This window comes from Chroicocephalus ridibundus, chromosome 1, assembly GCF_963924245.1.
Source record: "Chroicocephalus ridibundus chromosome 1, bChrRid1.1, whole genome shotgun sequence".
In the NCBI taxonomy this organism is placed as follows: domain Eukaryota; kingdom Metazoa; phylum Chordata; class Aves; order Charadriiformes; family Laridae; genus Chroicocephalus; species Chroicocephalus ridibundus.
The window spans coordinates 88512269-88538789 of record NC_086284.1 but is presented as its reverse complement, the minus strand read 5'-3'; the positions used below and the strand labels follow the sequence as shown (position 1 = coordinate 88538789).

Sequence of the window (26521 nt, the reverse complement as noted above, 5' to 3'; positions counted from 1 at the left end):
CACTGGAGAAATCTCTTAATGGTTTAGATAAGGCTTCAAGATTTATTTGGGGATGCCACCACACAGTGTATGCGGATTTCATGCAGCCCAGCAGCATGGTTAAAAGCAATGCAATTCATTTTGCAACATGAGCAATTCCTCAGTTTTGCTATGCTTAGCCTGACGCTCTCTCTGGAGCCACAGTGGACAAGATGCTGAGCTTGGCTGGGAGTGCTCATATGATGACTTCCATCCATGATTCCAAATTATTCTTCCTTCCCTACATTTGATTTTCCTTCTAATACCAGCAAAAGCATCCAGCGTTCACTGGCTCTATCTGCCTTCTCCCAGGAAGGATTTCAGAATTAAGCCAGAACCCTAATGACATCACCCGTAATCAGACAGAATATGTTCAAGTAACTTTACAAACAGTCCTACAAGTGCAGCTTTATTACATTCTGATATGCACAGATTCTGTGTATGTTAAGAAGTTAAAAACATTTCAGCTTTAAGCTTCTTGGCTAAGACAATCTGCTTCAAATTATGTTGAAAGTAGAGAGCTTTACGTAAAAGTACAGGCAAGGACAACTTTACATGCCTGCCCTTCCCTCGTGCTTGTTAAAAGAAAAGAACATATTCCATAATGTAAAATCTACAGTAGAAACTGTAAGCCTGTAAAGTGGGTGTACAACCCACACAACTGGATCATGGGAAAATACACTTGTTGGTTTTTTATTTTCTTTGGCAATATACTTTTTAGAATAATGTTGTCAGTTTTACATAAGTTGCAAATACATAAAAATTTAAAAAAAATATCTGTTGAAGTGACAACCTCAGTTACACTTTAGCTAGTTTCTCATTTTGCATAATCACTTGCTCATACAATTTATCCATATGAGCAAAAAGCAGTAACTAGGAATTAGACCCTTCAAAGACTGAATTAATCTACAGTGACATATTAGTCTCTTTCAAGTCTCATCAATGTTATATCTCCAGGAAAGAGAAGTGAACGTTCACATGGAAAGTAATGTGTACGTGTCACACAAAATTAATAACAATTTGTTTTTAACTATTAACTTCATAGCACTAAGTTAATGGTATGAAACCGCTGTCCCTGAAGCGCTTCCCCAAAGAGAGGATGAGTGGTAATGAATACTAATATTCATTAAATATTAGTATTACACACTAAATACCTTTGTGCAAAATGCTACAGTTTCGTGCTATTAACATTTTATAGTGTACACACATACACGCACTTAGTTAACCAATTCAGAGCCCTAATGCTGGTAAACCCAAAGAAAAACCTGATGTCCCCACACTTTGCTGCTGTTGCGGGGAACATTGAGAAGCGCCTATGGGGAGGTGGAAGATGTGCACCGTGCTCAGCCTCCCAAGCAATTCATGTAGAAAGAGGCCAGAGACATCACAGAAAATGAGCCCTCCAGAAGGCAGCACAAGGTGAAGTGATGCTCTCATGCGTTTTGCTTAGCCCTGCTTACAAACAGCCTTGCCCCAAGCCACATGGAAGGCATGGCAAACTAAGACAGAGTTGAGATTTAACGAGGCTGCAGTTCCACAAGCTCTGGTCTACTGTTGCCATAGCTTAACACATAAAAGAAAAAAAAAAAAAAAAGAAAAATATAAAGTTTTTCCACTGAATTAATTTTGAGCTTGGCTTTGCTTTGTGTGATCTTCGTCCTTTATCCTGCAACATCCCTGGCTGGTAAAACTAAATACTTGTATCAGTCAGTGTGGGATAAAGTGTCCCAATTATGGATATTCCTGCTCATTTCCACAAGACATCACCAGGAGGTAAATGCTCTTTAAACACTTCCTCTGTTAGCTATATATAGCCAACTGTACTTCTTGGTCTTCCTCCGTTATCTCCTGCCCATTTAAGCATTGTCTGCTTTACATTGAAAAGTAATGGAGAGGGCGTATCAGCATAAAAGCACTAAGTATTTCCATTAGCACCTTATCCAGACCTAATCAAAAGCTGGGGAAAAAATGAAACCAAAAAGTTAAAAAAAATAAAAATAAAAATCTGATTTTTCAGTCTGCAGAGTTTAACGGGACTTGTTGCATGTACTAATTTTCTTATTGTATGAGAGATTCCTTATTCCATATTTATTCATAAAAGTATACCTGAAACATAAAGTGGATGCCATTTCAAGTAGTTGTAAAAGCTGAATGAATCAATAATAACTAATATTTTTATCATAGTAATTCTGGATGACTTTGAATGTCTTCCTCCTTGTTGCTAAAGACTGAAGGAAGAGACTGTCCTTGTCACCTGCCACAGACTCCTTTGGTCTCATTAAATATAAACTGTCTGAACCTGAGTGAGACTTAAAGGGTGGGGGTTTTTTTGAATGACAGAGGACATATGTATTTCAAGTATCTGTTCTAAGGTATCAAATACATAATTTCCACCATCATTTCCAAATGACAACCAGTCTGTTAAACATATATTTATCAGCTGTATTCTGATTTTGCACTGCATCATATGCATCCCAGTGCTTATGTGTTATTTCAGCCTCCTGTTAAGAAACAGTAATATTTTGACACTCTTCGGTTCTTTCAGAATCTCATCGCTAACTTGAACTATTTCAGAAATAACAGGGCTTTTAATAATAAAGCATGCATGAAGCACTGGTAGATAGGAAATGGCAATTCTAATGCCTCTAAGGATAGGGTGCAATTCCCCTTCTGACAACAGGTTCTGCTCTGCTAAATCCCCGTCAGAGCTGGTTCTCTGCATAACGGCCAGTTTCACAACTGTAACAGGAGAAAAGTGGAAAATGGGAAAAATTTCTGAAGCTTTACTATTAATAGCTTAATATTAAATGTCAACCAGTTGTTGGCATATTTTTGAAAAGAAAAATAACAGTATAACAATGTAGATTTCTGCCACAGAACAGAAGTACTACAGGTTTTGCACACCAGCAAGAATTGACTTGGTAACAGCTGAGCACTAGCGGTGCAATCCTTAATAGATGAAAACCTGCAGTATGGCTTGAAATAGCCTGCCACGATATTATGTCGGTAAGACTATGTGGCCAACCTGTGGTTACAGTCAGATACGAAAATCTTAACCATAGGCAAGTCTGTGGTAAGAACCTATCTTCACCAGATGGGCTTGTTTGGATTCCCACTTGAAGAACCCGTCTTACCACCAAACTAGAGGCTGCATAAAGACCAGGTACGCTTTACCTATATCAACGTCACTCTCATTTATTCCTTTCACAGCAGCACCACCCACAAAAATTTTCCTCAGCTCATCTCTTACTCTACCAGCCCAACCCCCTCCCTCTCTTCTTTATCTCCTCCATATTGTCTTTGCACCTAAACAGGAATGGGAAAACCATTTTATTCTAGCATCCATTTTTCATCCTCTCTCCCTGCATAGCTCCAAGGTCAGCACCTCCTGCAGCACACAGCTTTCCTAAGGGGCAGGAGCTGTACAGCAGACTGACAAAAGCCTCAACGATTTAGCTGCTGCATGAGAGCTGCTAATATCAGCAAAGCCACCCAGAAAGAGCATTACTGGATTCACCTTACTGCTGGTATTTGGAAAATCTGTGACTAGCAGTAGAGGTATTAAAATCATCCTGCAAATAGCAGGCTGGCAATATTATGGTGTGCCAGAACCAGAAAGAAAATTATGTTTCTTCTACATAAAAATTCAAGCTCTGAGCAGCCTGTAGGGATCCTTCCTGCTTATCAGGAGAACTGCACCTCCACCATTTGCAGACAGAATTTTATTATAACCTATTCACAGTATAAGCCAGTCTTTGGCAGACAGAGCAGTGCTTTGATTTCCAAGCATTCAACAGGAGATCCTATTAATGAAACACTTTTAACCCACATTGTTCAGGTAGGGAGTGATTCGTTAACACGTGTCTCACAAAGTCTGAGCACCACATTAGCGTTGGGCCCATCTTCTCTGACACAACTTGACACTTCAGTCATATGTTAAGGTCTGAAGCATCTGTTCCATAATAAACTGTTCTATGCTTGCCAAGAACCTAAGCACTGCCTTTTGGATGAGTACTGCTAAGTTGCAAGCCATAATTTAATACTCATCTGACATTGATGGTGACCCAACGTTTAATGGAGCTTAATGCTCTTCTGATGCCACTGATTAAATTATTGCTCAGTAGTCCAGTTTCATAATCTACAATTCGCAAGGAAGCAAGACAGATATACAGGCTCTGTCTCCTCTCACATCAGTGAATAGGTTCACTGGCAGGGAAAGGTTCCTTAATTGAAGTTATAGGTAAGTACGCTACAGCGCATCATTTGTCAATACAGAATTTTGTTCAGATGCTTAAGCCAATTATATTATTATGAAAAAGCAAAGCATGAATTATTCCCAAGCGCAAGGGGAAAATATGGGTAAAAGCCTTGACCCAGCATGTGCAATGACTTCATAACGTCCTGAGCACTGTCCAGGAAACTCAGTCCCCTGGCCAACAGGAGTTTCTATTCATTTTCCCCCCGCTAGGTTGTTTAACAGCTCGGTCACTGCTTAGACACAGCTGTGCAAACAATCTCAGTGTTTGGCCTGATGCTATTGAACTCCATCCCAAAATGTCTCTCCCCTCCTTTCTGCACATACGATGAGGAAGGCTAATTTGAACGCAGAGGATTATAGGCTTTTATAGTCCAACTTAAACCTGTAGATTCTAACATTTTTGAATTTTGAAAGAATTTTAATAAGTAAATTAGCAAGCTTCAATTTATATCCAGGACAGTTGGTAGCAACAGTACTTTCTAACTCATCTCAAAAAGGCCTATTTCCATCTTGAGGAGAAAAACGCCCTGTGAGTGCCCAAATGTTTTAAAACAATTAAAAGCAATTGAACAAAAGCAATGAGAAAGTAATGTTTTAAAAATGCCTTGGATGAGAACAACTAGAAAAAGTTTCTGAGGGTACAGACATAAAAAACAACAACTGCTTTTTCTTTGCTTCCCAGAAAATAAATGCTTCATCCCAGATAAAACAGAGGACCAGTGTCAGTACGCAAGTACTTTTGCAGGACTATTCCTTATTACATTATTTTCACAGCTACTGGCAACCCAAAAACATGCCACCCTCAAGAAAGTAACTAAGGACTAACCACACACAAATTGAATGCTAGATGCTAGCATGAATGCAATATTAACGCTGCAGAAATAAAAAAGGCAAAATCAGAAAATCCTCAGAATAAGTTTCCTGAGGTATATGTACCTCAGCTACACTGCAGTTCCCAAGTATGGGCCTCATTTCTGAGACTGCACATGATTTTAACTTCAAACACGTGAATACTCCTACCGAAACTAGAGTAGATCACACCAGTGCTTTATGTAAGGGTGAGTTTGCACATCTTGTTAGGTGATGAAGCTTTAGTTCTAGTGGAAAGTTGCAGAGTTACTCATGTCCTTTGAGCTGTTAGTGGGCAGAGGCTAAATAATTTAATCAATATTATGGAAAGTACAAACATCAGACCTAAGTAGGCCCTTTACAGTCTCTCTCAGAAATTAATGTGGTTACTTTAGAATCCTGTGGAAACCTCAAAAGCATTTGGTGATATTAAAGAAAAAGCTTCCCCATCAAACACACAGTATTAGCCAGTGTAATATATAGAACATGTTCCAAAATTAATTCTAGTACAGTTTTATACAACCATAAGGCCTGCTGACTTCTTCCTTCATTTTTGGTGGGGTTTTTTTTGGTTTTTTTTTGTTTTTTTTTAATCCAGAAATGCTTTAATATTGGCAGGATAACTTGATTCCCATTTTTTCTTAACTTGGTGTTCAAGACTTTCCCATGCTATGCATTAGGAAAAAAAAACAAAAAAAAACCCAAAACAACAAACCAGCCAGTGTTTAGAACGTGCAATAGCTAGTAATTAAATTTCAAGGAGTTAATCTCTGCACAGAACCTCAAAACCTAACATACTGCCCATGGGAAGAAGCTCTCCAGCTCAAACCCTGCACTGAAATCTCAAGAGGCAGGGTCCCAGATGTCTCCTTGTGAGGTGCTTGTAACGTCTTACCTTAAGACACTTTCCCAAGGATAAACATATTTTTAGGATTCTACAAGCTGTGAAGTATATACAATCCTTCTTCCCTTTTTTAAAAGAAATCTTCTCCGTATTGTCAAGCCCACAAAAATATATTTAGTTCTAGCAATAACTGACCTTTTTTTGTTTGCATTTTACTCTTCAGTTTCACCTTCCCCACTGCTTACCACCAAGGTTACAATTCAGCCAGGCCTGCAGAGAGGATGTTTTTTTCCCCTGGCTGGATGAAAGAAGCTCAGCTCCAGCGGGAAGGAGAATATTTTCTTCTTGCAAACTCAATCCTCATCACTCAGCATCCTCTAAATGCCAATAGGAAAATTTACCCCATTGGCATGCAGGAAAAACATAACAAGGTATTGTTTTTCTTGGTCAGGTTTTCACAGTTACTTCTGACAGAAAACTTCACCCTTCAGCATTTGCAGGAAACAAAAGTCTATTTTCCTGCATCTCAGTTCTCCCAAAGACTTTGACTGCAGCAAACATCACCTGCCATCCACTGTCTTTCTCCACTGGTGGCTAAGGCAAGGAGAAAGAAGTGCATCTCAGCCCAGTCCCAACTCATCCATGCAGTGGGAACAACGGACACAAAAGTCTCCTCTCTCTCATCCCTAATTCCGATGTACAAACCCACCACCATTCCTCTTTGGGTCCCTCACTGCGTCCCTTCCAGCTGGGGAAGACTTTGGTGTGACCACGCCCTATCTCTACCCAAAACCCATCTGACCCCTGCTCCGAGCTTCCCCATGCGAGCAGTCAGACAACCAGCCACCCACTCCCCACAAAGCTGGGGGAGAAGCTGCAAGAAGCCACAGTCCCCATCTTCTCTTGCTCAGCATTCCGGTCTGTCTCCTCCCCTCCTCATGGGATGGGATCCCATCCGCTGCCTCACCACGCACCGCCGGGGCATCGGTACCCGTACGGAGCTGCCTGCATCCTCATCATTAGGAAAGCTAGCAAAAAATCCTCACAGCACGAATTCATCATGAAGGCTTCTCCCACCATGGCTTGGGGCAGGTCGTGGCCAGTTAGAAGAGCAAAGTGAAGGACAGGGGGGGTTGATTAGCAAACTTCCGCTGATATTTTCCATGGCATTCCCTTCAGAGTTCCCCGGAATATACTATTAAAAATGAGTATTTGCTTTTAATCTTTCACACTTTCTGTATGTTTAGAATACAAATAGTTACACGAAAATTATTTTGATTAAATGCCAATTTTGCACAGAGGAACAGATCTCAATTTAAGCAAAAGGTCCTACGATTACAGACCCCTGAAGAAATTGGCTGTTTTATTTTACTGTTATTTGGACCCTTTTGAATATCAGGCTGAAAACATAATAAAAGGTTGCACTTCAGTATTCTAAGGATTTCTGGGGCTTATAAATTTTCCTTTAATTTATAATCGAGAGAGCTCCTTTTTAAAGCTAGTCAGAAGTCTATTCCAAATAGCTTTTTAAATAGCTAACTAGGACTAGGGAAGAAAAAAAGCAATTCAATGAATGTGTCACTGTTACAGAACCAATGTTGTATCACGCTTATAATATTTCATTAAATAGCAGACCTTTAGAAGACGAGAAATCATTAGTTTCAATCGTGAGTAAAAGTATTCACCTTTGCACCAAACATTAAAAATGCCCAAACATTGAGAGGCAGTAAAAAAGGATCTTCTAGGCTTCTGCATGACATTTAGAATTATTTTATTACGATTTTGAGATTTCAAGAGTTTAAAAACACTATTTCAGGGAGAAGAAAATGTAGCTTGCTTAGGCCAGTAATCTCAACGCTTGAAATCGCTGCATCCCAAGTTGTTAAAGTACAATTTTTTCACTTAATTACTTTTTTAAAAAAAAAAAAAAAGGCATTGCACTAGTGACTACTGCTAACAAGAAAAGACGTGGTGATTAAACGTTTCATGTCCTTTAATAGCTAATCTGAAGTGCTAATGAGTGTTCAAAACATGACAAAAATGTCAATTGTTACAAAGCTTCTCGCTACACTGCGGGGCGATGAGTAAACTTGACTTTTTTGTTTTCCTTGAGTCAGAAGCAGAACATTGCCAACCTGGAACTTTAAGCGGCGGTTACAGAGATTTACTCTTTACCGGACTGCCTTACAGGAGTTTACAGGTGTCTCAGCTCACGCCAGCCCACCAAGGAGGCTTTCTGACTTCCCATTGCTCCACGCAGCCCGTGCTTTTTTACAAGGGCAGCCACCAATTTCAGAAACCTAACTCTAATTAAAAGCACAATATTAACTCCTGCTCCCCCTTCGCCTTCTACAGATTAACCAACCTGAAAGAGGTTTCTTTGTGAACCATGAGAGTTTACTGCACACTTTCTTTGGACACAGGCCTGTCTCACGTGCCAGGTAATTTCACCCCTGGTGAGGACATTAATAATCCATGAACGCCGGAGGGAGGCACAGAGATGCCTCCCCCTGCCCACCGGCTGCTCCGTACCAGCCAGCGGCAGCCTCTGCTTGCGCATCTGGAGCTTGGCACCCACACCAGTAAACGCACAACTGTGGGCCACAGCGAGAGCCACTTCTTTTAGTCCCTCCACCAAAAACAGAAGTGCCTCCACCTGCTCTTCCCTGTGATCTGGCCTGGCGTATGGTAAATCCCACAAGGATCTTTCATAATACCTTACCAATATGAAATGAAAAAAGAAAAACAGTGCATAGTTTATTCAAGACACTTTCCATTAGTTACTTGGTTTTTCTATAATTTTTATGTTGGCTTCTTCTCCTACCAGTCTTGATATTTTAATATCACCAATTCTTTTACGCAAACTCAAAGCCAGAAAAGGCTTAGTCTCAAACTGTAAAATGATGTCTTTTCAAATCTTCCTTGGGAAAGTCCATAAACACCCTTGGAAACATTCCTTTAAAAGCCATCACAAATACTGTTACAAATAAAAGCTAAAGCTTACAAGAATGCAAACATTTACTGTGATGTTATTAATAATGAGTACTCTCAGGACCCCAACTGATATTTTGAGCTTTACACATATACTATACAGACTCACCAAACGATCTATTAATCTTATCTGTAGAGCGTTTTTAAAAAAAATCTTTAAAATCCTGTTATGATCTGACTCATAGAATCATAGAATCATAGAATCATAGAATTGTTGAGGTTGGAAGGGACCTTTAAGATCATCAAGTCCAACCTTTAGCCTACCCTGACAAGAGCCACTTCTAAACCATGTCCCTCAGTGCCCCATCTACCCTTTTTTTAAACACCTCCAGAGATGGTGAATCCACCACCTCCCTGGGCAGCCTATTCCAATGTTTAATAACCCTTTCAGTGAAAAAATGTCTCCTAATATCTAATCTAAACCTCCCCTGACGTAACTTGAACCCGTTTCCCCTCGTCCTATCACTTGTCACCAGGGAGAAGAGGTCAGCCCCCATCTCTCTACAACCTCCTTTCAGGTAGTTGTAGAGGGTGATAAGGTCTCCCCTCAGCCTCCTCTTCTCCAGGCTAAACAACCCCAGCTCCCTCAGTCGTTCTTCATAAGGTTTGTCCTCCAGACCCCTCACCAGCTTTGTAGCCCTTCTCTGGACACGCTCCAACACCTCAATGTCCCTCTTGTAGCGAGGGGCCCAAAACTGAACGCAGTACTCAAGGTGGGGCCTCACCAGTGCCGAGTACAGGGGGATGATCACTTCCCTAGTCCGGCTCACCACACTATTCCTGATACAGGCTGGGATGCTGTTGGCCTTCTTGGCCACCTGGGCACACTGCTGGCTCATATTCAGCCGGCTGTCAACCAACACTCCCAAGTCCTTTTCTGTCGAGCTGCTTTCAAGCCATTCTGCCCCAATCCTGTAGCGCTGCATGGGGTTGTTGTGACCCAAGTGCAGGACCCGGCACTTGTGACCCAAGTGCAGGACTCATAATTGGTAATTACTGAGTAATATGTACCAAAGCCCCTCCCACCCTCGTAACAAATGGGATGGGGATCCACCCGACATCCACAGCAACACCATGACTGGTATCCTGTCAAAGCACTGATATTTCTCACACAGCTTCGAGGAGCTTCTGAAGTAGATTTTGATGATGCATTTTTTTTTTTCCCCATCAGCAGAATTTTGTTTGGTAGTGTCTCACTTATCACTGTAACAGTGATAAGCGTTGAGTGAGATCAAAGCACACCTATAGTTTATAGTAGCCAGGAATTTTACACAGAAGGATTTCCTATTACCCAAAATAATTTAATCAGATAACCTATATGAAACAAAACTTGAAGTGCTCTTCTTTCTCCTTCCATTCATATATCACCTCTCTCTTTTCATGTATGACAAACTAGGTCATACAGGGCCTACATTTCACAAAGCCTAAGACAACAGGCACCCATCCGCTTGGTTTCTGGCACCAAGCCTTTCCCAAAATACCACATTATGAATTACAAACACTCTCTCCCCTCCTACATTCAGTCAGAATAATGGTGAAGCAGATGGCAAATTGTGATGGTTTCTACCGCTCAGCCAGAAGTGTGCGCAATTATCATTTGGTTACCAGATCTCTCCCTCCAAATAACCTACGCAATAATTCACTTCACCTTTTCTATCATGCCATTCAGGCTGTAACATCCTCGGTGAATGATTCTCTACTTAGGGATGAAAAAAGGTGCCTACTCAAGCCCTTCTCCCTTCCTTTTGGGGAGGTGTGGGTGGTTGGTCTTCATTTTTAAGACTCTTGCATTTGCAGAAAGAACTCAACTTGTTTGGTCAACAGGCTCAGCAACAATATACTAAATAGAAACCTCATTTGTGAAATTTTAAGCCACTAATAATGACTTTTTCCCTTTTCAGTGTGCTACAGAATCCGCACCAACATGACCACCAAAGAATTTGTCAAGGCGCTGCTTGACAGCTAGGACAAAAGTTAATGGGGTTGTTAATCCTCAGTCCACCCCACAGCTTTTGGCACGAGAAAAAGATAGGAGGAAAAGCAGAGTACGTATGATTTGTTTAGAAGGTGGCTCCATCTCAACAGCCGATCCAGCTTCCCAGCTGGGTGAAGTTCCTCAGACCTCCAGGTCTCAAATCAGAAGTGACAGGAGGCATGGCAATCTTCAACTCCCACCTGTGCACACACAGATCCGTATGGAAGAAATCAAAGCGCTGCAACGAGGAGACCACTGGAAAAACATACAAGGCTTCAAATAATCTGAAGGGCATCAACCCACACTGAGTGCCTAAGAAAGTACAGACAGTCCTGCCTCTTCACTAAAAAAGGCATTTTTCCTGCCTGACAGCTTTTAAAAAGGTTGCTAGCAAGGGCATTGTAATGATTTCTTTATTTAAAACACATTCCCAAGCTTCATGTATCAAACTAAATGTCCCTCAACTTAGTCTTGCCATAAAGCTGAGGCATTTACACATGCAGAACAAACTGTATCTTATGATACTAAGCAAGACTGAAAATGGTCTCTGTATTAATGATTAACAAATCTGTGTATGTTCCAATATATAAAATGCCTTAATGCCTTATTATTTCTAAGTTATGCAAGTCTAAGACAGAGGCATCCCACAAAACCAACATCAACAAGAAATTAAACTGTCAAAGAGCAAACGATTTCTGCCTACCAAACAGGATATATGGAGAGTAGTATAATGGAGGGGTTTTAATTAGCTGGGCATATAAAGCTGTTGCAAGACAAATTTCTTTCATTAAAAAAGCAGCCAGTCAGTTAGAAAGGCTTCAGTGCACTTAAAGTAGAGACGACACAAGGCATTTAACCTTCTCCCTCCCCTGTAATGAGGAAGAGCAGGAGGACTCGCGATGCAGGGGGTGACAAGCAGCCTCTTTACCTGCTGCTGGAACGCTGGCAACTCCCCAGTAAAGCCAACAACACGGAGGGTCTCCAGCACCACATGGGAAAAAAAAATAATCAGAGATATAAAGAACCATTTTCTGTAATTTTGTTCAGACACGCAGGAGGAGAGTTTCTTACAAACTGAAATGTAGGATTTTTAAGACCTTCCAATTTGGAGTACAAAAGTTCTGTGTGTTGGCCAAAAGCGGTGTCTCTACTAGTGTGGTACCCACAGCAATATGCTGTTACTTTGCATAATGGCTACTTGGTTTCAACACCAGATAGTACAGGTTTTGGCTACTTGGTAAGCCTCTCTGTATTACTGAACACAGGGAATTTTCTTCACTACTTGTTTAGTTTTGGTTTTCTTCTCTTTTATTAATCTTTGTGAAATATTTGCTCGTTAGCAATGGCAATTTCTCTTTCCCAGGGTTACATCTCATACCACATAGCTCCTGAGTCAAGCACTTATTTTATACATGCAATTTCAAAACTGTTACAAATATAACTTTAAAAAAATGAAAAAGAATTTAACATAAAACAAAAGTGACTGAGAAGATGTGTGTATGCATAGTACGCCTTTTTTCTCCTCTACACTTAAAATACTCTGCTTTACACATCATACATTTGTATCCCGACATACTGTTCCCACTTCCCCCCTTGTCTCAGGCTAGAGGTGCATCCTGAAGAAGGGCTACACCAGCTCTTCTTTCTCCCACAGGGGCCAGGGGTCACATCAGAAACATTGATGAAAAAGCCAACACACATCTTATTAGCAGAGGAATTACTCTGCCCAGGCCCACCGAGAGACTCAGGCACCCAAAGACAGAAATTACATGCCTGAATTTAAGACCACAGACATCAAAAGCCGCTCTTAATCTTTCAGGGTGTGATTGCAGACAGTTTTGTCTGATCAAATTAGGATGGAGACAGACCCATCCTCGTCTCCAAATCCTCTTCTTGCCAATGCCAACCCGGGCACACCAGCAACACGTACACACACACCAGCCAGGATGCTCAAGGTACTTAAAAGCACAGGGAACCTTATGCTCCCAGCCCTTCTTCCCAGGAGTATTAAAAGATTCTGGATAAAAATACAGACAGTCCCAAAAGCAAAGCTGGGAATCCAAGACTCCCCCTCACAGCTAAATGGGGATTTGCTGGACAGCAGTTTCATATTTTTAACACGGTTTTGGGAACAGAGATTACAAGATATTGAATGAATGTTGGATTGTTCCCCTTCAGTTCAAAACAAGTCATTGTTCTGGGATGGGAAACTGTGGTTTCTCAAAAGACAAACATCCCTTCTTGCTTGTTTCATTAAACTGGCAAAAGAAAATTTAATTCAAATTAAGAAAACTCATATTCAAACAGATCCACTGGAGAAAAACAATTGATATTTATGTGCTGTTGCCACTTTGCACTCATTACAGGGGCTAATGTTTTGCAAGACACATCTTTTAAACCTTACTAAGCTTATTATTTACTATCTCCTGACAAGCATGACTTCATTTCAAGAGCTGGCATACATCCCATTGTGAGAATCTAATCTTTAACAACATATCCTAATTAAAAATGCACGTATAATGCTAAAAACAAAAAGCTAAAATTCAAAACAAAACAAAAAACATTCATTTGACTAAACAAAGCAATTGGATTAGAGTGCACAGAGCAAACTTAAATAAAGTCACATATGCCACAGCAAAAAGTCATTAAGAGAAAGGGGGGAGCGAAAGGGCAAAAAAAGAAAACAACAGGCACACAACTCTTTATAGCTGGCCTTATCTGACCTCTCTGAACTCCTAGCTAGTTAACTTCCCATCTGTCATATCATAATAACTTTAAACGGAGCAAATTTAAGAACTCGTCAAAAGTTCATTCAAGTCAATTGTTTTTACGGTGCTTGATTACACACAAGAAGGGTGCGTTCTTCTAGAGAAGCTACACGGATTTATTTTCCTCAACACTGATGGCTGATTTTTATCATTAAACCATTTACAATTTACCATTTAGTGCTGTTCCACAGTGACACAAAAATCCTAAATTACTGAGCAGTAAACAAGAACAAATGACCTCTTGAGATTTAAATACCTAATCTTGCCACTAAAAAGCTATTTCTATCTATTTGCTCATTTTTAAATTACTGTAATCTGGAAGCCATTTTCTTTCTAGGGAGTACAGTCATAACATTTGACACTACTGAAATGCTTTGAACTCAAAAACTTTGAGCTACAACTTCGTGAACTGCCGTAACGCTTTCACAGGTTCTATCAAAAGAAAAGTAAATTAGATACATTTGTAATTTTAGAAACAATTTTATCATCGATTGAAGTTAAATCCCAACACACATCAATCTTTTCCTTCAGAGGTCTCATTTTAATTCTTTCTTGAGGTGAATTTTGATTTGGTTAAGATTTATCAAAAAAAGTATTCTGTAGAAAATTGCTTCCACTATTTGATAGGACTAAACGAGAGGGTACAGGCTTAAGATTTACAGTTTTAATTCTTAGGATAAATACAAGTCAATTACCTTGTAGGAGGCAGACCACATTACCAAACATATACAAAGTGAGGAAATCTAATGAAATGACAAGACAACATTACAATTCCTAGACGTTATTTAATTTTGCCTGTTAGTTGAATTAATTTCACATATAAGCAATTGAAGAGTTATGAGCACGTTCATTTTTCCTTTGGATTTAAAATGTCACCATTTTCACCACAGCCTGCAATATATTACCAACTGAAAAAAAAAATATTGTCTAAAGTAAGGGTCTTTTAATTTTATTTTTTTTTATAAAGGACTGGGCAGCAAAATTTTTATTCTGTCTGCTCTACCTTCTTTTCAACTAGAAGACAAATTTTTGGTTAATTTTCGGGTTTTTGAAGGAGCGCATCACATATCAAAGTTATCTTTTCAGTTATTCCATTACACAGACAGCACTCATTCCCCCAAAACAGGAGTTTGCACAGATCTGCAGAGGTGAAAAACAGTCAGGACTCAGTATTCTGCAAACTCAAGCCCCTTTTCCACAATCCCTGGCATTCGGATGCCCAGGCAGCCACCTACAGCACATCATCGCACCCTGTTTCGGAAAGCATCATCTCAGATCTCCTGATCCGATAACACCACCAGAGGCAGTCACTAATTGTCCAGTCTGTTCAGGTTTACTCATTCATATCTCATTAGCATTAGCTACCTCCAGTTCATAATTGAATAGGTCAGTGTGGCTTCTAGTGTGCTGAAGGACAATGGTTAGGAAGAAAGAGAAAAACTGGATGATGTCCAAATAACTAACAGAAAAGGGTTTATTAACCAAGACAGAACACAGAAGGAATCACTGAGCTCCTTCTAAATTAACTTTGTAAAATTTTAGTAACTGAAATTACCTTTAGCCTTCCACAACAAATTTCATCTTTCATTCATCTAGGAAATACTACATAGTACATGGAGTATAATTTCATAGAAAAGTGATATTTTGTCTTGCACCAAGTGTTTTGTTTTTTCCCAAGACCTTGGGTTGGTACGCTGGTAAGACCATTTTCAAATATTTTCATTTCCATCAGGGAGATGGCTAGCAATCCTTCATTAGCTTTGCCACGACTCTTCAGCTGTCTTATTCAAGCCAAGATAGTTGCCAGGAACACCGAATCCTTGATTTAAAAGGAAAACAAAAAAAAACAACCCAAAACCACAAGGAAACACGCTAATCTTAGGAATACAGAAGTTTCATGACTGTATATGCACCATTTTACTTTCTATAGTTGCTAAGGGTAGCCTCATCATAACTCAGGCAAGCGTTCGAGTGCTGTGCCAGTAATGCAATTTGCTAAAGCAGGCGTTTAAAACAATACTTTGAAAGCCATGAAATATCCAGTCCTTTTAAAACATGAGTTTAGTTGCTCTCAGGGAGTCCTGTCGTATACCTAAATTTCTAATATTTCTAATGATAAACTCTCCTCCTTCCTTCAAATGTTCAGATTGACACTTATATGGAAATTTCTTATGTGCCATGATTACGCTTCCAGCCCGAACCTTTCTCTCTTAAATCCACACGCAGAGCAGGACAAATTATTCACACTATACTGTGCTCTTGGACTCAATTATTAGGGCTCAAGAAATAGGCTTTTGACCACAGACTGCATTAAACAGCTAAGATCCATATGGTTTAAAGCATACAATGAAATAACAGCTAAAGCAATGAAAACTACATCTGATTTTGAAGTCCAGTACCCAACACTGAAATTACTGATCACAGGTATTTTCAAGAGGACTTGTGGGGCATAACACTCAAGACTATACTAAAAAACTTAAAGAGAAATTTAAGAAACCATAAGCCTCCACATTCTAGGTTAAAATAACGTATAGTTAGTTTTATCTGAAAGTATTTGAAGACCGCAATATTTGAAAAGGGCAATAAACACCTTTCTGAAAAGCAATAAGGACCGCTTCATCATCATGCCCTTACAGAAAGCTTTAGAAACAAGTAGAAGCAGACTACAAAAATAAAAACACACTAACAGATTTGTATTTTTCTCATTAGCTCTAATAAAACAAAGTCTACCAAAAAGAGCCATGGAGACAAAGGGCACATGGCTCCGTCCATGACCATAAAGAAACAATAAACAAGCCAGCAAGAAGTCACACAGTGTTGGGCACTCAACAAGGTACTTCTTGGATATTTCACCTCATACTTCAGTCACACCTTAATCAGAATAAAACAAGAATAAATTTGTTTGGTATTTAAAAGGTGTACACAAAGCAGGATAAGTAAAGATTCACGACAGTTGACGGTACACAACATAAGTTATTTCTTCATTCAACAGGTCCCTCCACCACTAATTTTTGAAAATATGAAACAAAACAAGGACAAGGATGGCACTGCATCTTGCAAATCAAAAGATTAACTCTGTGAAAGCAACCCACAAAACTACAAAGTAATTAAAGAAAGTAAGGGAGGCTCATCTCAGTCACGGATATCAATGAGGGGAGTCCAGTTACAAAGATTTTAATTATTAACACGGAATTTAATCGGAGCGCTAGAGTTAACTTTCCCACTATGATGAAGAATGCCAGTGAGCCTTCAGCAACCGCACCTGGCCAAGATTTCAGGTTCATGTCTCACTAAAAACACTAAGGTCTCTTGTCATTCCCATGAAGAGTTTCAGTGTTGACTTAGAGGGAAGAATGCCATCTAGTGAATTACTCAGACAACACCGGCACGTCCCACCTATATTTACCTGGCCTCATTATGCAGAGGAAGGTTTTCTTCACCTTCTTACTGACATGAAGATTATCAGGAGAGAAGGGAAAGAGAAAAGGAAGGGAGGCCAGGCCATCTATTTTAAAATAGGTCATTTATAGCTGTAGCTATTGGCAACTGGTGGATGGGGCCAAACTAAAAATAAATTCTACACTTCAACAAAAACAGTAATATTATAAACTTCTATATGGCCAACGATCATCTTCTGTGGGAGGCAAGAGCCCTTTAGAGGTGACCTAGCCATCTGCTCAGCAGTATCGATGTGTATGTTCATCCTTCCAAATACAAGAGGGACAAGGAGGAGGTCCCAGTACTATCCCTGCTTAGCTCCCACTCCAACACTCCTCCAGACCATTTTGGCCAGCTCACATAAGAAGATTTCGTTCCATTGGCGGTGCTAGACCAAGCAGCACAGGCATAGCTCCATCAGCAATATCTTAAATTATGTGAAAATGGCTTATATGCTTGAGCAGCTCAGCTGGACATCCACTGACCACCCACAGCGGACACCAGTAAAATCCCAGCAGGGGCATCTCCACAGCAGTCGCTATCAAAAATTCAGCATTCCCAAAGACTCTGTTCCACTCAAATCGATGGACATCTGATGCTGATGCCAGTCTTAAACCATTTATTAAAAAAAGTTACTTGAACCTTTAATTTAAAGGCTCTATTAATTCTCATCAACTTTTTGCCCTCTTCTTCACACAACAGAAAAGGTATAATACAAAATTATAGCACTTTGCATCCTACAATATTAAAATAATACACTTCAGCTGAATATAGTTTAATTACAGCTTACTCCGGTACACTCATATATTAATTAACTGTTTACTTGGAAATTCCCACCATATGGTACTGTAGCAGATGTTAATCATGTAAGGCCAAACACTTTGAAATTACTGTTCTAGGCACTTCATCTGAGGTACCAAGTGCCCTAAATTTCTACTTAAAGGATAAACTGGAAATGCCGAGCACCCTACAAGATCACACTCACGGCTATTTTCTCAAAGATAATATTATTTGACAGACAAGCAGAACAAAAAGGGCTAGATTTTTGAGCCTCCAGTGCTGTAAAATGACTTGATATACTAAACTGCCTTTGCATAAGAGAAATGCCTGCCCTGGAAAGCTCAAGGAAAAATTCATTTCATCTACCAGCCATCTGCTAAGCCCATGTACGGTGAGGGCGAAATGCGTGTATGAGTGGATGTTTGCATAGCATTCCAGATCTTGGGTGCACCAGAGCCATGGACCTGTGTCTTCCAGCCTTTCACCCTTCAATTGCAGGTAAGGAGCGTTATGAGGAGCAGCAGATGCTTGACCTTGGACAGTCAGCCATTTTAAATTTAAGAGCAAATGTCCTGCTAGGTCCAGCTGTCCCATGAGAAGAAATTAAACTCCCTTATTTAAGGTAATTACTTCGCTTTTTTAGAAAAAAGTGGATGTGTTTGAAAAGCTTGAAGAGACAAATGAAGAATATGTGGCATTTCGCAGTTTCATGACACAGCCCTTCCAGAATTGCATTTTTTTTTAGTAATGTATTTGGGAACACTTATCCTACAGCATTTGTCTTGATAACTACTCAGCTTCTAAACTGAAGGTTTAAAGGTTTCATCAAGTAAATGATTTAAGCAGTAAGTGTGATAGTAGCACAGTTTTGTTTTATTTGGATCTAGAAATCTAGAGCTGTTATCCTGCTAAAGATAAATGCTACAGGTGATCATTGATATAGTTATCCTAGGATTTAATGAGAAAGTGTTAATTTATTGGAAAAAAATAATAATCACAAACCACCAGCATCTACATAGCAAGGAAGCCTGAGGAATGGGCTTTCTCTTTCCCCTAGTTGCATACCTTTGAATGCAAGCCTATACACGAAGAATTTTCTCAGGAAACAGTTTTCCCTATTCCTCTGGGAATGAGTAACAAATACTATGACTTGACTTTGAGAAATACAGTACAATCAAATGCTACAGTAACTTTACTGAGATTAAACGGTTATCTACTCTGAGTATCCAACAGAAAGGCTAGACCATTTGCCAATTTGGGTTTTAGAAGATAAAACTGCCTGGTTTATTATTGCCGGAGCACTAAGAGACAACTACTCGCACAGATTCTAAAAATATATCTGTATACATATTTCAAAACTCTAATCTGAAAAGTGATCTGGTTTATATCGCTGCCTTGCAAAATTCTTGACACCCATTAACCAGAAAAGGCATTTGTAAATTGCTTGGTTTAATACTGCAGCGTGCAAATAAATCTGAATAAGATCAGAATACAGAGCTTCGATGAACTGTTGCAAAAAACCACTTGAGAAAACATATTGTGAGGCCATATTTAAACTAACAGATGTTTCAGAAAGAGAACAATATGTTCAAACAAAATAAAGGTGTAAACGGGCAGTGTTGAAAGAGCTTCAGAACTAGCACATTAATTTCGGTGGCGAGTGAGATCACCTCATCTAGGAAAGCTCCCTCCCGAAAAAAAAAAAAAATCATTAATTTAGAAATGAACTCCCATCTTATGCTTCAAATTTGGCTGCATGAATTATTTGCAGAGTGGCTGCTTATGTAACATTGCCTTTGCTATGGCAACACCCAGGCTGTTGGGCTTTGTCACATCCCCCTTTCCAATTGCAGTTTCATTTTCTGCTGATAAACAATGGCAGGAGAGGTTTCCTAATCACAAAGCAAGATGCTCTAAAACACATCACCATGACTGATGCGGTGGCCACTAATACTGCTGCAACTCTTAATGTCAGAAGGGCAAGCAAAAAGTGAGAGATCCACAGGAAAAATAAACAAGCTAAAGAGAGAGATCTTCCAGCGCTACTTTCACTCCAGCTTTAAAGCTTAAAACTAAAGTTTGGAATAGTGCAGTTTGACTCTTGACTATCCACCTTTGTGCAAACTCCCCTCTCCAAAAGGGCCCCCAACTTGTCTTACTGAAATTCTTATTACTTTTTTACAAATGGAGTAACTATCTATAAATTTAAAAATTTGGGAGTTCATCGAAATTAAGCTCCAACTATGGCACTATTTCATATTTTTCTACAGCTTTTCCACAGATTTTCTTCCTAGACGTTACCGTAAAAGTCATAAGTCCATTTAATAGCATCACTTCAAAGCTAATGGAGTACTATATGTACCCTCCAGCACTGCAAAGTTTTAGTTTGCTTTTCTTGGGAGAAAAAAACAAGACTTTTAATGCTGACAAATTCTAAAACACCTGATCCATTCCACATATGGCACTGAGCAATGACTGTTCAAGCTGATGACTATTCTGCAGCTCATCAGTCATCTACACAAGCTTCACAAGGAACTAAAGTTTCAGAATCCAAGCATTCTTCATACTCTTAAATATCCAGCTTTTTTTCCCCTGAGACAACTCAGCCTTCTCCATATTATTTCTAATGGTCACATTTGTTACGGGCCCTACCAAAAGCAATATGAATGGAAGTAGCACAAGGAAGCACCTTTAACTCAATAAACCATTGAAAAAAAAAACCCACAAAAACAAAAAACAAAAAGATGGACAAAGCTGAAAGCCTGAAATCAGGCACATACATTTGTGCAAGCACATCTCCTCTCTACCATAAAGTAGATGCTCACAGGCCTTTGTGGCACTACAGTCCGGCCTACACTCCAGAAAAAGCTCTCTCCCAAACTGTCCACAAGGCAGTCTTCTTCAGAGAAAGCCAAGGCAAAACATGAGGTAGGTCTGATAGTGACCCTGAACAGAGGAGTCATCCTTGCTGGTTTTCAGACCTAAATCCGTTTGCTAGATAAATCCATAGCGCTGCAAGAGTTTGTGCCTTCACTGATGAGCTTCCCTCTTGCTGCCTAATGGTTCAGGACCTGCAGCAGGACCTAGGTGTTGCCACAGAAGTCCTAGGGCTCTGCACATGCAGGAACAGGAGTAAGAGGATCCCTGTGGCAACATTTTTTTTTAAAGTCATTATAAAGTATTAGACTCTTTCGTTACAGAGCATTCCCACAAACTCTTGCATTTTCTTGATGAATAACACATAATTCCCGTTCCACCAAGTGGAGCACAGTTGTTGGCAGCCCACGACAACTCCATGCAAACACACACGCTACTGGAAATGGACATGAACTTCTGTACATGAAGAGCAGGCAGAAACTCCTTTCTTAAATCCATGCAATACTCAATCAACCAAATGGGGAACTTTTGCACTCTGGTTTTGCTGTGCTGGCACATTCATGGTTCTCCTTCTCTTCCCCCAGTCCTTCTAAATATTTACATGCTTCTAAATTCTGGCAGAGTACACTTTATAGAGGTAAAAAGCATTCCTTAGCATTAGAGGCCTTGAGAGCAACTCCATGCCTCAGATGTCAGCTTCTTGAGTATGACTACCATTACAACGGTTTAATCTGTGTGAACTTAGTCTAAGCTCTATGAGCTGTCATTCAGCAAACACAAAATAAATATTTAAGCTTTGTTAGATAAAGCAATATCGATTTTTCCAGGTGGATTGCCTTTTTGAACAGATTGTGCCATTGAGAAATTGGTACTGAATTAAAACTAGAATACTGTTAAGAACAGCAAGTCCTTATCAAACTACAGCCATTATAAATAACCTCAGACAAAAGAAGTTAAATAACTAGACTCAGTTAAAAACATCCTGAAGTTTAGCAAGTAATTGCGTGTCTTTGAGCTTTCTCAGCGCCTTGGAAATCTAAAACACATCTGACATGTTCCCTTCCTGAGTCAGTGAAAGCCATGACGTTCGACGGCGCTCGCCTATGCAACGTGTCAACGTCTTGCAACGCGGCAGTGGAATCCACACGTGTCCTCCAAAGGGGAGGCAGAGGAGGTGATTGACACAGTTTCAGCTCACTGATCCATGCAGGGCCTTTAAAATTAGTACTAAATATATGAAAAGCAAAATAATACACAGTTTGAATCAAATTAAATATTCATTTTATCCTCCACATACAATCTGCCATCCTGTGGGAGAGATGAGCTAATCCATCTGCTCTTTTTCCAGCTCTATGACAGTTAATCTTCCGTCCGTGGGTTCATTTTAAACCATACAAAAACTCATATGCTGACACAGGCTCCGCTCGTTTTGTCCTTTTCATTTGCAAAGTTCTAACTGGTACTTTGGTCCACAACTTATCGTATACATTTTCATAGTCAAAATTTAGGTAGTTGCTTCTTTGCATAACCAATTCCAGGTGCAAGTCTGTATCTCAGCAACGTTAGAGTACATAGGCTATTAAAGGATGCATTGACCAACCGTGTATATCAAGGAATTAAAAAATAAGAAGATACTGGAGAGGCTGTATTTATTCCATGAAGACGCACAGTCTTGAGCCTGCTCCCTATCCAGCCATTCAGCCCAGAGGTTGGCACTTTCATCTAACACTTTTGAGCGGTAATACTTTCCCTGTCTTCATTTCTCACATCTTTTAATATTAAGCCCAATGCTTTATCACTGCGCTGAAAAAAATGCCACTGAGGTAATGGCTCTTTTGCCTAAATAAAGAATTCCAGACAGGGCCTTTTATTGCAAACGTTCGGGTCATACCAGCAAGACCATCACAAAAACACTGAGAGCAATAAAATGTGAAGTGTTTCATTTCCCCTTACTTTCAGATAACTGTAAACAATGTTAAACAGTAGGATTTTCCTTTTTCAGGAAAGATTTTGCTTTGAACATTGAAATCTATTTGAAGAATGCTCTTTACAGAGCTGCTCTGAGCAGGCATATTACATAGCAGGGCACTTACTTCAAGGAAGAGGTTAAAACCCAGTTCAGCATTTATAATTCTGTAAAATAAGCCCAGCAAGTCAGCAAAATATTCTCACATCTTGACGCTTAATGTAATTTATGCAAACCAGACTTGACTGCCACTAATGCAAAGACCACTAATGAACTCACCCCAAAGTTCTCGTGACAATGACACATTCATGTTTTACTCATTGAACTGTCTCGGGTACCTCTTAAAACACAGAGACTTTCAGAAATGTAATTTGTTGGCGACAATGTGTTTGAAGCAGTAGAAGAACAGATTTCAATAACAGTATTTCCAACACTGCAAGTGATACCTGAAGAAAATGAAGTTCCTGCAGGCAAGACCACTTGCCCTTACCCACTACCATCCTTCCTCCGAACTCGGCAAGGCGTGATCCATCAGACAGGACCAGACCTGCTGACAGCTGCTGGTCACACTCATTTTCAGGCTCAACTTCTGAAACTACAGTGGCTATCATCTAGGTGCTTTTCCTCAAAAAGTGCTAGTCAAAGGCAGGTGCTTTATCTCTTTGCACTTCACTTTAAATGAAGGTTGATCTGCAACTCCGAATACAAAATGAAGAAATGAAAGCTTGAAGCAACATATACGCGTTTACTCAGTAAAAAGGAAAGTACTCCAGAGAAACGATTCATTCCCACCAAAATAAACACGTTAAATGCTAAAAAACAGGCTTCATAATCCAAAAAGTCAACACGATTGCAATAACTGCTTTTTTGTAAAGTTCATATAATTATTTTTAAAAACAGATCTACAGTTCTGTGTGTTAGTTACTGGTTTCTAACCACGAACCTTTATCCAGCCTCACAATTCTAATGTTATCATTTAGTACGCCTGTTGTTTTTAAATAACTGATTTTATATTGATGCAATACAAAAGCAGAGTATGCAAGGTACTTCACCTGTCCTTTATGAAAAGTATCAGATGTATTACATTTTTGGAGTGTTTTAAAAATGCACTATCTGCAAACTCATTATTTTTCTGCATTCCCAAAATATGGGGGAGGTATCTCAGTCATTGATTTGAAAAAACTCCTACACAATCTATTTTCTTTTTTCCAGAAGTAAAAATGTTGGAAGCTAAATAGCTGTAACAAAAAGGGTTTGCTTTTAATACTGATCATCTGTAGCTCCTTCAAGTTTTTTATTAATATTTACTAATTTCTTAGGATATGAAGTATCACATTCTTCTTTTTTTAAATTATTATTATTATTCTATGGATTGAGAATGCTTCAGAAACAGCAAAACTATGTATGTTACTGAATATAATTATAACTCGACAGCTATAAATGCCAGGATTGAATAACTGAAAACATATGCTATATGCCTGAAATTTTAAGGATGATGAAAGCGTCACATTAGTAGCACGCAGCATGTTATAAAGAACTCCCACAATGTAACAGTTGTTCAAAAGTTGTACCCATCCGGTCATTCTATCTTTATAAAAAGATATATAATACTAGATGGTGATTTATTCAAAACACAGCTGCAGCCTAACTTAAAGATAATAACAAAAAGCAACAAAAAAAAAAAACCCACCACGACAAAAAGACCTTTTTAAATTACAGTGTTAAAGCCATGCCGGTGCACGCAGAGTGAGAGAAAAGCATTTCCAGAAAGTCCAAATTTTATTCTCATCAGACTTTATTTTGGGGGAGGACAGGTGAAGGGCCGGGGGGGCGGGGAGCGGCAGAGGCAGAGCAGCAGCACAGGCACACGCCAGCCCGGCGGACTCTTCCCCATCCATGTACATCACGGATCTTCAAACGCCGCTCCTGGGGTGGGGGGTGGCGACCCCCCCTTTCCCTGCCTTCTCCCCCCCCCCCCCCCCCCCCCAACGCGTGGGTGCCCTGGCCCCGGCCGGAGGAGCGGGATGGGCGCCCTTGGCCCGGCGGGGCGGTTTCACGGCAGCGGGGGCGGAGGAAGGGGGGAGGCAGGGGGAGAAGCCCCGGCGCTCCCGAGGGCGCGGACCGACCCACCGACCCGCCGCCGGCCGAGACACCCCCCCCTCCGCGGGGCCCGGTTGCAGCCGTGCCCCCCCCCGGCACGGGCCAGAGCCCCACGTTAGGTTAAACTTTTATTTCGCGAGTCATTTCGCGCCGCATCTGCCGGGGGCGGCCGGCCATGCTCCTCCATCCCCTCGCTGTTGGGGGGAGGGGGGAAGCCCCATCGCCACACCGCGGACGCCGCATCCCGGGCTCCCCCGGCCACAGCCCTTCCCCCGTCCCCCCCCACCCGGGCTTTATGGGCCGCCGGGGATCGCCGGCCGCCCCCCCCCGCCCCTCTGCGCCAGGGGGCGGAGGGGGGAGCGCGGCCCCGGGGCAGCCCGGAGCCCCCGGCTCCCGCGTTGCACCTTCGCCCCTGCGGCGCGGCCCCGACGACCTCCCTCCTCCCTTCCCACCCCCCAGCACAAAGGTGGGGGGAGCCGGGGGTGCCGGGAAGGCGAGATCCCGGCGTGGGGGAAGCCGCGGAGCTCTACGCACCTGCGGAGATGGGGGGGGGGGGGGGGGGGGAAGGAGGTGATGGGAGAGGGTGACCGCGCAGCCCCCGGCGCCGCTCCTCACCTTTCATCCAGTCGACGACTTGGCTCGGCGACCACTTACTGACGGGCTCCATGATGAGGGCCATGGAGGGGCTCGGGGGCGCGGGGCTCAGGCGGCCGCCGCTATCCGGGGCTCGGTGCTCGGCTTTGCGGGGCGGCGGGAACCGCGCTGCCCGCAGCCCGAGCGGCGGCGGGAGGAGGAGGAGGAGGAGGAGGAGGGAGAGAGCCGCTAAATCCCCGCTTGCCTCCGCTCCGCTCGCTCGCCGCCTCTGTGCCTCTCTGGGGATTTCAGTTCATGTTGCCGGCTCGGCGGGGAGGGGGAGGAGGAGGAGGAGGAGGAGGAAGGGGGAGGAGGCGGCAGCACGCTCCGACGCTTCCCGCCCCCGCGAATCCGCGGGGCAGCGGCGGCGGCTGCCGGCCACGCCGAGGGGTCGGTCCCGGAGCGGCGAGCCGGGGCGGGGATGGGGATGGCTCTGGCTGGGCTCGACTGTGCCCAGCTCTGCCCGCCGGCTCCCGCGGCTCTCCGCGGTCGCGGCTGCCGCGCCGGTGTCTTTTTCTCCTGGCGGAAATGACGAGGCGGCTCCCGCCACCCGAAAATATCTCCAAGTGAAATGGGAAGCGACACCCGACGGCCGCCCGGGATGGGGGAAAGGGAGGGAGGGAGGGAGGAGGGGGGCCGGGATGACTCGCAAGGTGCCGCCGCCGCCGGCGGGGGATGGGGGGGACCGGCACCGAGGCGGCGGCAGCGCCAGTGCCCGGCACCTGCTCCCGCCGAGGCGGGGGTTTTGGCGGGGGAGCGCAGCCAGCGGCACCCAGCCGGTCCTTAGGGCTTGGGTTTGTTGGGTTTTTTCCCTTGGAGGGGGGGAAAAAAAAAAAAAAGCAAGAAGCATCGCTGCGTGGGCGGGAAAGGTAATTTTTTTATTTTTTTTTTTTTTGGGTGAGAAAAGCCCGACTGTAAAAACGGCTGCGATGGACGGTGCCGCCCCGAGGGAGCCGTGCTGCTGGCCGCCCGGAGAGCAGAGGGATGGGAAAGGAAAGGAGCTGCCCCTTGTTCTCTCGCTTGC

The 26521-nt window shown here is 41.9% G+C and overlaps 1 protein-coding gene across 6 annotated transcripts in view; it reads right to left on the bottom strand.

Moving 5' to 3' along the window:
- Nucleotides 1–26094, bottom strand: part of CNKSR2 (connector enhancer of kinase suppressor of Ras 2) — a 216650-nt gene extending 190556 nt beyond the window's left edge. For 3 of the 6 annotated variants that reach the window (XM_063342934.1, XM_063342952.1, XM_063342942.1), the window contains exon 1: nucleotides 25480–26092. In XM_063342934.1, the coding sequence (XP_063199004.1) occupies nucleotides 25480–25543 (64 nt within the window). In that variant the 5' untranslated portion in view covers nucleotides 25544–26092. Of the gene's footprint in view, nucleotides 1–25479 lie in introns of all 6 variants that reach the window. The other 3 variants (XM_063342919.1, XM_063342929.1, XM_063342962.1) reach the window with 2 other exon arrangements.
- Between the last annotated feature and the right edge of the window lie 427 nt (nucleotides 26095–26521).